Source organism: Trachypithecus francoisi, unplaced genomic scaffold, assembly GCF_009764315.1.
Source record: "Trachypithecus francoisi isolate TF-2019V2 unplaced genomic scaffold, Tfra_2.0 Lachesis_group20, whole genome shotgun sequence".
NCBI lineage: Eukaryota > Metazoa > Chordata > Mammalia > Primates > Cercopithecidae > Trachypithecus > Trachypithecus francoisi.
In genome coordinates, this window is record NW_022681466.1 from 45,205,426 (window position 1) to 45,217,763 (window position 12,338).

The 12,338-nt window shown below is 39.5% G+C and overlaps 2 protein-coding genes across 12 annotated transcripts in view; both read left to right on the forward strand.

The window, feature by feature from the left end:
* Nucleotides 1-12,338, forward strand: part of CDC27 (cell division cycle 27) — a 506,999-nt gene that overhangs the window by 142,507 nt on the left and 352,154 nt on the right. The gene's annotated exons all lie outside the window — the stretch shown is intronic.
* Nucleotides 1-12,338, forward strand: part of NSF (N-ethylmaleimide sensitive factor, vesicle fusing ATPase) — a 145,021-nt gene that overhangs the window by 76,380 nt on the left and 56,303 nt on the right. For all 4 annotated transcript variants that reach the window (XM_033184116.1, XM_033184115.1, XM_033184114.1 and 1 more), the window contains exons 10-12: nucleotides 2,122-2,287; nucleotides 3,066-3,140; nucleotides 3,679-3,866. In XM_033184116.1, the coding sequence (XP_033040007.1) occupies nucleotides 2,122-2,287; nucleotides 3,066-3,140; nucleotides 3,679-3,866 (429 nt within the window). The remainder of the gene's footprint in view (nucleotides 1-2,121; nucleotides 2,288-3,065; nucleotides 3,141-3,678; nucleotides 3,867-12,338) is intronic.

Here is a 12,338-nt window from a genome sequence, read left to right on the forward strand (position 1 = left end):
ATATTTTGCAGTTGGAAGCAAAAATAACCATTGAAAATTGTTTTCAAAGAATAATATTCAAGAGAATACAAGGTGCAGTAAGTTCTCAATATTTAGTTAAAATATAGAAATCTGTGGGCCATTAATAGCAGTTATCTTTAGGTGATTTAATGTTGTTTTATAGATGGGTCTTTATTGATGGGATGTCACTATGTTGCCCAGGCTGGTCTTGAACTCCTGGCCTGAAGCAGTCTTCCTACCTCTGCCTTCCAAGTAGCTGGGATTACAGGCACAAGCCATGGCAAATGTAGTATATTTTTATTTATTTTTTAGTAATGGGATCTCACTGTGCTGCCCAGGCTGGACTCCAACTCCTGGGCTCAAGCAATCCTCCAGCCTCAGCCTCCAGAGTAGCTGGGACTATAGGCACATACCACTCTGCCCAGCTTTATTTTTAAACTTTATTTGTTTTGCAACTTTTGCTCTGTTAACAAATCTACTACTCTTATAAAAAGTTAAAAAACATTCTTTTATTAAAACAAAGATTAGGCCAGGCGTGGTGGCTCATGCCTGTAATCCCAGCACCAGGAAGCCAAGCTGAATGGATCACCTTAGGTGAGGAGTTTGAGACCAACCTGGCCAACATGGTGAAACCCCGTCTCTACTAAAAATGCAAAAATTAGCCAGGAGTGGCGGCACATGCCTGTAATCCCAGCTACTCAGAAAGCTGAGACAGGAGAATCACTTGAACCCGGGAGGCAGAGGTTGCAGTGAGCTGAGATTGCGTCATTGCACTCCAGCCTGGGCGGCAGAGCGAGACTTTGTCTCAAAAAAAAAAAAAAAAAAAAAGATTATATCCTTATCAGAGATTTAATGGATACTAACCATATTTAATCCTCAGTCTCATGCTGATTTAATTTTTATTATCCATATATTGTCATATTTAGGTTATGTTCATTTTTCACCAATTTTGTTAATCCCTAGTGTTTTTGTTTGTTTTTGAGATGGAGTCTCGCTCTGTTGCCCAGACTGGAGTGCAGTGGTGCAGTCTCAGCCCACTGCAACCTCTGCCTCCTGAGTTCAGGTGATTTTCCTGCCTCAGCCTCCAGAGTAGCTGGGATTACAGGCGCCTGCCACCACACCCAGCTCATTTTTGTATTTTTAGTAGAGACAGGGTTTCACCATGTTGGCCAGGCTGGTCTTGAACTCCTGACCTCAGTTGATCCATCCTCCTCTGCCTCCCAAAGTACTGGGATTACAGGCAGGAGCCACTGCACCTGGCCATGTTTTTTGTTTATAAAAGAAAAAGAAAATTCCTAGAGTGCACTTTACTCCCTGATAGGAGACTAAATTACTTAAATATAAATTTTAGAAGGTATGTGTTAAATTAACCTAATGAATTAATAGCATTCAGAAGTGTTTGTATCTGTTAAAGGTTTGAAATGTACAAACTATTTTCTTTTAATGGTGATTTTATTTCTAGTAAACTAAGACAGAAATCATTATGCAGAAGAAACAGCACCCCTTAACCATGTTCTTTTTATAAACCGTCTCTGTTCTCACTTTATTGGTAGGAAGGAGTAATCTGTTTTCATGTGATATAAGTACTTGTGAGTCATGTTGAGTTTCTTCACTCATTTGTCCAATTCCCAGGCAATCTGTAGGTGGAGTTAACCTTTAGTTACATAATATAACAAAACAAACATTAACCCTACTGCTTCTGGGACAGTCTTCTCACCAAAACTCAGGGAAAATGGGAGGGTGTTGCCACTGACTGACTTAATGAAAGTATCTGACAAATGTAAGAGTTCTTTCAAATAGTGAAATAAGAAATGTATATCAAGTACTTGATGGACTACTTACTTTCTATCTATACACACACACTATGTATCAGTGTATAATGTGTACTTTCATTTTATAGCTATTAAATACGAGGTTCTAGAATGAGTTTTCAGTTTGCAGAATTCTGAGAATGTAGTGCCATCACCTTTGTGAGGACAACAACCACGATTGCTCTCGCCATATTTATTAGTCAAAATGAAGTGAAGTCAATCTGTTGAAAGCTTCGTTTTGTTTTTCTGATTAGTTTGTTTAATAAGACATTCAAATTATGATCTTTAATATTGTTTCTTCCCTTAATAGCTTGGTGCTAACAGTGGTTTGCACATCATCATCTTTGATGAAATTGATGCCATCTGCAAGCAGAGAGGGAGCATGGCTGGTAGCACGGGAGTTCATGACACTGTTGTCAACCAGTTGCTGTCCAAAATTGATGGCGTGGAGCAGCTAAACAACATCCTAGTCATTGGTATGTTTACTTTCTTAAAAAGTACAGTTCATTCAAAAACATTAGCCGTAAGTTCTGAATTAAGATGTGTGTAGGTTGTGATTAAACTGTTTTGCCAGTGTTTCCAAGTTAGAATCCAGTGATATTAAAGAATCTTTTGTAATGCCTAGGCTTAATAGGAAAAATAAAAGACGGATTTCAGTCACTTGTAGGTTTAAGCTTATAGCTCACCCGCAGATGAAAAAGATGTAGGTTGAAGCTTATAGCTCACCCAAAAATTAAAAATACACATGAAACAATGGAATGCAGTGGTTTTCAAACTGGGTCTTGCAGGCCTTCAGGGGTCCTCAGCGGTGCTTTCAGGGTCAGTGAGGGCCAGGGAGTGCATTTCAGATCCTACATCACGATTATGACTTCCTCTTTTAGCTGTTTTAAGTACTGAGGTGCTTCTGAAGATGACTTCTCGGGGGGAAGAAAGAAAAACACCCTGCTGTTGTATGAAGTCTGAAAACCACTGGCCTATAAAAAAGAGAAGGAACTTTGGAGTCAGAGAGATTGTGTCACATTGCCCCTCTGTCACTTGGACAGATTATTTACCCTTTGAACGTTAAATTTTCTTTTTAAATACAGGAAGTTTTCATAACGTTTATATTCCATTGGCGTATACAATAGTGAAATAGTAAAGCAAAGTCTCCTTAGCTTGTTAGGGAAATTACTATTCTTACATATACTAAAAGGACATTTGATTTTATTTTTGAACTCTGATCATTTGTTGTTTTGTTTTAACATCTGTGTTTAGGAATGACCAACAGACCAGATCTGATAGATGAGGCTCTTCTTAGACCTGGAAGACTGGAAGTTAAAATGGAGATAGGTAAGGAGATCTGTCACTGATTGGTGAGTGGAGGCATTTAGAGTTCATTAACAGGAACAATGTCATGTGGCTTAGTACTTTTTAGAAAAGTTTTATATCATGAGAAGTAGATGTTTACATGCTTGAGTACCTATAAGGAAAACATTAGGATTATAACAATCTCCTCTAGGCTGGGCACAGTGGCTCACGCCTCTAATCCCAGCACTTTGGGAAGCTGAGGCAGGTGGATCACTTGAGGCCAGTAGTTCGAGACATGCCTGGCCAACATGGTGAAATCCTGTCTGTAATAAAAATACAAAAAAATCAGCCGGGCATAGTGGTGTGCACCTGTAATCCCAGCTACTTGGAAGGCTGAGATAGGAGAATCGCTTGAATCCTGGAAGCGAAGGTTACAGTGAGCTGAGATCGTACCACTGCACTCCAGCCTGGGAAACAGAGCGAGACTCTGTCTCAAAATAATAATAAATAATAATAATAATCTCCTCTGATGGTGCTTTCGAGACTAGGAAAATGCCTATTTTATTTTTAATTTCATCAGGCTTGCCAGATGAGAAAGGCCGACTACAGATTCTTCACATCCACACAGCAAGAATGAGAGGGCATCAGTTACTCTCTGCTGATGTAGACATTAAAGAGCTGGCCATGGAGACCAAGAATTTCAGTGGTGCTGAATTGGAGGGTCTGGTGCGAGCAGCCCAGTCCACCGCTATGAACAGACACATAAAGGTGAGGAAAATCAGCTAAACAGATTATAAACATTATGCCAGAATTCTTTCTCTTTTCTTTCAAGCATATCAAGGAGTAGGGAAATACTGACTTTTGGTGGAGAAGAGATGGTAAAAGGAATAAGAATTAATTGTCAACTGCTAAATCTTCATAGTAGCAAGAAGGAAAATAATGTTTGCATCTGCCCTGTAGTAACTGCTGACTCATCTACCTTAGGTCATCACTGTCTGACACAGACACGTGAAGTGAAAATTTTGAAGGAGTGTTTTTTTAATCTTTGTACTGTATTAAAAGTTGTAATATGGCCGGGTGCGGTGGCTCATGCCTGTAATCCCAGCACTTTAGGAGGCTGAAGCAGGCAGATCACGAGGCCAGGAGATTGAGACCATCCTGGCTAACACAGTGAAACCCCATCTCTACTAAAAATACAAAAAATTAGCCGAGCGTGCTGGTGGGCGCCTATAGTCCCAGCTACTCAGGAGGCTGAGGCAAAAGAATTGCGTGAACCCAGGAGGCAGAGCTTGCAGTGAGCCAAGATCGCGCCACTGCATTCCAGCCTGGGCGACAGAGCGAGACTCCATCTCAAAAAAAAAAAAAAAGAAAAAAGAAGTTGTAATATGTCAGAGGAAGTGGGAGTTTCCACATACTAGAATTTGGGGGGCTGCTTTATTCAGCAAATATACTGAATACTTGATGTGCTCACAGTATTGGGCTGAAGACATAAAGATAACTGAATTCTTCCCTTGAGTTCAGAGTCAGGAAAATGGACATATTTTCAAATTAGTACCATAATATTGTAGTTGCCATGGTAGAAATACGTACTAGGATACTTTTATTTTGATAAATAAAGTGCTCTTGATTTTCCATCTCTTCTCTCCTTCAGGTTTTAGTTACCACCTGTAGACAGATTTACTGAACAAATCTGTCTCCTACTTCCAGATTTGTACTAAATACCCTCACCTAGGTGTTTTATCAGGTTTCAGATTTAATATTCCAAAACCAAATTTCCTGTCTTTTTTACTACTTTTCTTTCTGCTCCCATTTCCCTGTTTATCCCAATTTCCCAGGCTTAAATCAGGATTATCTTTGATTCCTGACACTCTACTGTGCCCTACATCAAATCACTTGCCAAATTTTTTCAGTTCTGTCTTGGCAGTGTCTTTAGTTCTCACTGCCACTACCTACCTTCTCTTTGATTAACCTTCCTGTTTCGTATCATTCAACCATTCAGACATTTTCAGTGATTCCCCATCATTTACAAAACAAAGTACAGGCTTTTTTTGGGTCTTTTGAGTCCTCTAGATCTGTCCCTAACTGGTCTTTTGGGTCCTCTAGATCTGACCCTAACTGGCCTTTCCAAATTTGCTCCTGATTGTTCTCCAGATGCTTCAGCCAAACATAAATAATCACCAGTCATCAGACATTAATTTATGTTTCGCCCTCTCTGCTTTGGTTTTGTTTTTTTGCATCACTGAGGATCTTCATCCTCTAAATTTACCTGTCTTTTCATTACCTGGCTCATATGCTACCACTGTCCTCACACCTTTTCACATTTTCCCTTTCAAGAATGTTATACTCTTTTCCTTCTTGAAATAGTAATGTATCATTTATGGTACTGTCAGTTGACTTTGGTTCACAGTAGATTTATTTGGCATCTACTGCATTGCTAGCCCCTGTTCTAGGAGTTAATACTCCAACTGCAAACAAGTCAAGTGCCTACTATTAAGCTGCCCACAGTCTAACCCTCCACGTGCAGAAACAAAGTACATGCAAGGCAAGGAAGTGAACGCATGTCAGATATGGTCAACTTGTGGGGTGAGAAAAACCTTCATACGCATGTCTGTTGGTAGAGCAGGGCCTTTTAGGTAGAGGGAACAACATATGCAAAGGAGCAGAGACATAGAATAACGTAGTAATTGGAGTAATTTAGTATTGCTTCAGCTTGGAAGTTAGGGGAGGGGTGGTAGAGAGAGATTGTGGGGGTAAGTCAGGAGACTAAAGCAGGGATGGAGCACAAAAAGCCTTTTATACTCTGCTAAGAAGTATGGACTTTTTTTCTGTGAGTAGTGCTAAGCCATTGAGTTTTAAGAATAGCAGTGACATAGTGTTAAAACATAAGATCACTCTGGCAGCTGTATCGAGTGGAGTAGTTAGAGGAGTGAAGTTGGCGACACAGGACAAGAGGGGGAACTTTTATAACAGTTCAGGCAAGAAATAAAAGCCTGAACAGTTAGGCTGAGTATGTTGTAGATATTTGGGTATATCCTATCACTGGTTCTAGACCAGGAGTCCAGCCAACTACCAGTTTTTATGAACAAAGGGCTTTTTTGGAACACAGCCACACCCGTTAATTTGTGTACTGTCTATGGTTGCTTGCATGCTACAGTGGCAGAGTTGAGTATTTACAACAGGGACTGCATGGCCCACAAAGCCTATTTTTGTGCTTTTATTTTAGGTACTATCTGCCACTTTACAGAAGTTTGCTGGCCCTCATTCTAGACTTTAAATCCCTATCTTATTCACCTCAGAGTCTCCCACAGTACCCCAAATAGGTCTAAGTAATAAGCACATGGTAGGTGTCCAGTAAATTTTTTTCCTTTTTTGAAGCAGAGTCTTGCTCTGTCCCCCAGGCTGGAGGGCAGTGACACTGTCTTGGCTCACTGCAACCTCCGCCTACCGGGTTCAAGCGAGTCTTCTGCCTCAGCCTCCCGAGTAGCTGGGACTACAGGCATGTGCCACCACGCCCAGCTAATCTTTTGTATCTTTAGTAGAGTTGGGGTTTCACCATGTTGGCCAAGCTGGTCTCGAACTCCTGACTTCGTGAGCAGCCCACCTCGGCCTCCCAAAATGCTGGGATTACAGGTGTGAGCCACCATGCCCAGCTAATATTTTTTAAATGAGTAAACTTATATAAGTATTCTGGACTCAAACTGTATCCATAAGTCACAATTTCCCTATGTAATAGAAGTGGCTTTGTTCTAGCTCAAGAATGCCAAAGGTTTGGATGGTGTGGGAATATTGTATTGGGTCTTTATAGAATGGATCCATTCAGGGACTATGTTTTTATTCTTCTTCTTGCTATACTGTTTTTTGTTTGTTCGTTTGTTAGTTTGTTTTGAGACAAAGTCTCGCTCTTTTGCCCAGGCTGGAGTGCAGAGGCGCAATCTCGGCTCACTACAAGCTCCGCCTCCCAGGTTCAGCCATTCTCCTGCCTCAGCCTCCCGAGCAGCTGGGACTACAAGCGCCTGCAACCACGCCTGGCTAATATTTTGTATTTTTAGTTGAGATGGGGTTTCACCGTGTTAGCCAGGATGGTCTCAATCTCCTGACTTCGTGATCCTTCCGCCTTGGCCTCCCAAAGTGCTGGGATTACAGGCATGAGCCACCATGCTGTACTGTTTTAATAAGAAGAGATGGTAACTTCAAGAAAAATGATGTAAGCTGTGTGAAAATTGCTCCCTACCATACTGTTGTTTCATCTCAGACCACATGGGTACATCCTGATATAATCCACAGTCACTAGTTTACTAGTTGTCATATTTTTCACATGCGTTGGCCATGGAATTTTTCTCTTATTTAGTCATTTGTCATTTTAACTACAATAATGCCATCCCAAAATTTCACTTTAAGCCATTGTCTCAGTAAGAAACATGCTTTCTTCAAGCATATATTGGGTTTATCTACATATGAGGCAATGAGGAATGGTGAGAAGATCGCAGATACCGTAGTCAGAAGGTGTGGTTATGCATTACGTTTCTTTCACTTTTTTGTTTCTGACCTGTCAAGGGGAAATACTACCTATCTAGTCAGATTTTTATGAGAATGAAAACAAATACTTTATATAAAAGTGCCTTGTAAACTCTGTATATGCTAGTTATCTCCATTTTTTATTATTGGCTGATTTGAGAGGATATCAGTACATCCTTTTTGATAGATGAATTTCTGATTTTTATTGACTCTTTGTAGTTACACTTTTTCTAATTGTAAAGCTAAAATGTTTGTCACCCTTGTACAGAATATATTATCCTTCTAATTTTCAAGTAACCAGAATTCAAATACTTCACATTGTTTTCATCACTTTTTTCCATGTGATAGAATTAGCTGTAAGCTTCAGGTGATATATATTGACTTGTGACCATTACTCCTTATACCAAACAGCTCCTAATTTTTCACCATGTCAGTGGAATAACTATGTAGGCACTTTGGGGATGAGAAAGCTATGTAAGACACTAATCTTACCCCCAAAAAGAAATATTACTGAAGTTTCATTTTCTGCATTTTTAAAAATCTGCATTGTCAGAAGGTCTTTAAAGACTATTTTTCCAGTGACTCGTCCTTGGCTAAACAAAAGAAATACAGTTTTAGTCTTCCATTGCTATACATGTTTATAGCTTTACTAATTGTGATTGATGAATAAATATTTAAATTGAAACTTATAATTTAAAGTTGTTACTGAACTTTAAAAACATTTAAAACGCACAAGTGTTATGTTCTTTCTTTGTATTTTAAAAAGTCATTATTAGTGTTATTTTGCTTCCTTTTCAGAAGATTGAGGCCTAAACAAAGATTTAGTCAGGTGGACTAAACAAGTCTTTCCTGTTAAACTGTTTTTTCAGGTTTTCTAAAACAAGTGGAAAATCTGGTCATAAACACCTGTTGTTCATGTCATTTGTACTTGAACCTATGATTGCGGTCAACTAAAATTCATGTGACATTTGGTTGTTTTTATCCTGAAAGAAATTTCTGCTTCAGGTAGAGAAGATTCATAAGCCGAATTTTTTCTCTAATCTGTTGTGAGGAAATAAACTGAGGACACACACATACACACTCACACGCTTTCCACGTGAGTCAAAGCTCTAAGTTATGTTTACAGAATTTCATAAAATTTCTTATTTTTTTGCAGAATTTTTGATTGGTTAAGGTCATTCTACCCTTAATTTAAGAGGAATGATAAGAACTTTGAAAGGTCAGATTTAAAAGGTTATGAAATTTAAGGGTGACCACTTGATATTTGCTAGTGTTGAAATACAAGTTTATTAGTTTCTGCAGGTATAAGCTGAAAGATGCTGCCTCTTCTATACTGATTAGCTGTTACAAATAAAATGCAGGAAAAATGTTGCTAATTCAAACAAATGAGAAAAGATTTTCTGAACGAGTAAAAATTCAGAATTATAGACTTTTTAAAATAAGATTTTACTTTTTTTTTTTTTGAGACGGAGTCTCGCTCTGCCGCCCAGGCTGGAGTGCAGTGGCCGGGTCTCAGCTCACTGCAAGCTCCGCCTCCTGGGTTTACGCCATTCTCCTGCCTCAGCCTCCCAAGCAGCTGGGACTACAGGCGCCCGCCACTTCGCCCAGCTAGTTTTTTGTATTTTTTAGTAGAGACGGGGTTTCATCATGTTAGCCAGGATGGTCTCGATCTCCTGACCTCGTGATCCGCCCCTCTCGGCCTCCCAAAGTGCTGGGATTACAGGCTTGAGCCACCGCGCCCGGCCAAATAAGATTTTACAAATTTTGATAAAATACTAAAAGTCGACTAAGAGCAGTCCTTAGAAAATTTATTTTAATGAGCAGGTAGGAATAATTTACAATTGGAATATTCATTGCTTACAATTATGTAATTTATAGAATTCCTTGTGTGGCTGAAAACAGCTTGTTCTGAAATACCTCTTCCCCACACCCATCTTAATTCACTTTTAAGAAAGGACTCAGCAATTAATTGGGTGAGTCTTTTCTTAATAATTAGCAAAATGACAAGTTTTATACCAGCTTCAGTCCTGAAATCTATCTTATTTTTTGGCAAATGTTGAAAGATGGGCAAGATTTTTCTTTCATACTGCTGTATGTATCTGTCATTTGAATTCGATTTTACTATAAGAGAATCAGAATGCAAAATATTATGGTAAAAACCTAAACCTGTGTAGGAAGGAGGTGTTTAAAGTGAGGCTGGTAGCTTTGTTGAGATTTTAATGTTTCAGTCAGAGCTCCTGTCTTCACTTTGGCTTGAGTTTGTATCTTGTAGAATCCTTTCAGATGTATCAAAAAGTTAGAATCGGAGTTAAAACTTTTTTATAAGGGTACCTAGGAAGGAAATCCTGTATCTGCCTTTTATAATTTATGAAAACCTCCAGGTTTGTATAAGTATGAAATGAGATAGTGTGATATGATGAAACTAGATAGTGTATATGAGCATACTTTGTAAACTATGAAGAACTATAGACAGTTATTATTAATTAATTATCATAATTCTTTCATGGATATGCTTGGTTCCTGTGACACCATTTTTCTTTTTTTTTGTTTTTTTTTTTTTGGAGACGGAGTTTCTCTCGTTGCCTAGGCTGAAGTGCAATGGCACAATCTCAGTTCACCACAACCTCTGCCTCCCAGGTTCAAGCAATTTGCCTGCCTCAGCCTCCAAAGTAGCTGGGATTACAGGTGCCCACCACCATGCCCGGCTAATACTGTATTTTTAGTAGAGACAGGGTTTCGCCATGTTGGTCAGGCTGATCTTCAACTCCCGACCTCAGGTGATCCGCCTGCCTCGGCCTTCCAAAGTGCTGGGATTACAGGTGTGAGCCACTGTGCCGGGCCCATTTTTCTTTATTTAAACTTAGAAATGCCAAATAAATGCAATTAATATTTATCAAATGCCTCATATGTGCCAATATAAGCCCTATTAATAATTTAAATGTTTATGTTATATTTGTTTGTTTTTGTTTTTGAGAGGGAGTCTCGCTCTGTCGTCCAGGCTGGAGTGCAGTAGTGCGATCTCAGCTCACTACAAGCTCTGCCTCCTGAGTTCACGCCATTCTCCTGCCTCAGTCTCCCAAGCAGCTGGGACTACAGGTGCCTGCCACCACTCCCAGCTAATTTTTTGTATTTTCAGTAGAGACAGGGTTTCACCGTGTTAGCCAGGATGGTCTGAATCTCCTGACCTCATGATCCACCCATCTAGGCCTCCCAAAGTGCTGGAATTACAGGCGTGAGTCACCGTGCCCAGCCCAATAATTTAAATGTTAATTGTTCTATTGAAGTAAAATATTTGTCTCTTTGTTACTTCTTACTTTCTTTTTAAAAGTATAGAAGTTGGCCGGGCACGGTGGCTCAAGCCTGTAATCCCAGCACTTTGGGAGGCCGAGACAGGCGGATCACGAGGTCAGGAGATCGAGACCATCCTGGCTAACACGGTGAAACCCCGTCTCTACTAAAAAGTACAAAAAACTAGCCGGGCAAGGTGGCGGCTCCTGTAGTCCCAGCTACCCGGGAGGCTGAGGCAGGCAAATGGTGTGAACCCGGAAGGCGGAGCTTGCAGTGAGCTGAGATCTGGCCACAGCACTCCAGCCTGGGTGACAGAGCGAGACTCTGTTTAAAAAATAAATAAATAAATAAAAAGTATAGAAGTTATAGATGATGGCATTCTTTTAGTAAAAGATTCAAGAATGTCAAAGCATATAGGGAAAAATGAGAAAGGCCATCTCTAACACTGTTTTCCTTTCACTCTCCGGAGTTAGCCAGAATTTGGGATATATCTTTGAAGTTTGTTTTCTTTGTATAATATTTACATTCATATACATGTGTGCTTTTTTAAAAAAATGAACATCAATAGAATTATACTGCAGTTTACATTTTTCACTTGCAAATATTCCTTGGATAGCTTTCTGTGTCAATATATTTAAGTCTCCTTCATTATTTTGGACAAATGCAGAGTGTTCTAGAATATTGCCACATAATGGAAAATATAAGATCCATGAACACAGGGACCTTTTCTGTTTTATTTACTGCTATGACTCCAGTTCCTCGAACAGGCTTGGTGTCTGGTAGGTACTCAGTAAATAGAATTAATGAATAATTCATTTAACATATGGATTATTTCTGGTTGTGGCTGTTGAAAATAGTACTGTTGTGAAAATGCTTACTTGCCTCCCTATACACACAAAGAATCGTTTTCTAGGGTAGCCATCCAAATATCTTTTCAAAGACATGGTTTCATTGTCTTGTAGTTTCTGGTGTTGCCGGTGAGAGCTATCATACCAATCTCATTCTGATTTATTTGCAGGAAACCTATTTTTGTCCCTCAGAAAAGTTCTAGGACTTTCTCTTCACCTTTGGTGCTCTGAAAGTTTACAACAGTGGGTCTGGACATCGTGTGCTGCTTTTCATTTATCCCAGTCATCACTCACTGAACCCTTTAAACTGCAGAGGCACACCTTTCTTCAGCTATAGGAAATGTTTTTCTCCTCTATCTTTTATTGTTTCTTCTCTATGACTCTTTCTGTTCTCTCCTTCCGAGAATCCTGTTAGATCACAGTTAAAACTTCTGGATATTTCTTTCATGCTTTGTAGCCTTTCTGTCTCACTTTCTGTCATTTTGTGGGATTTGGGGCGGAGAGGAAGATAAATAACTGTGTTCTGTTTGCCATCTTCACCCAGCTTCCTGACATAGTTCTTTTTATCCCACAAGGGTGACTTTTTTTT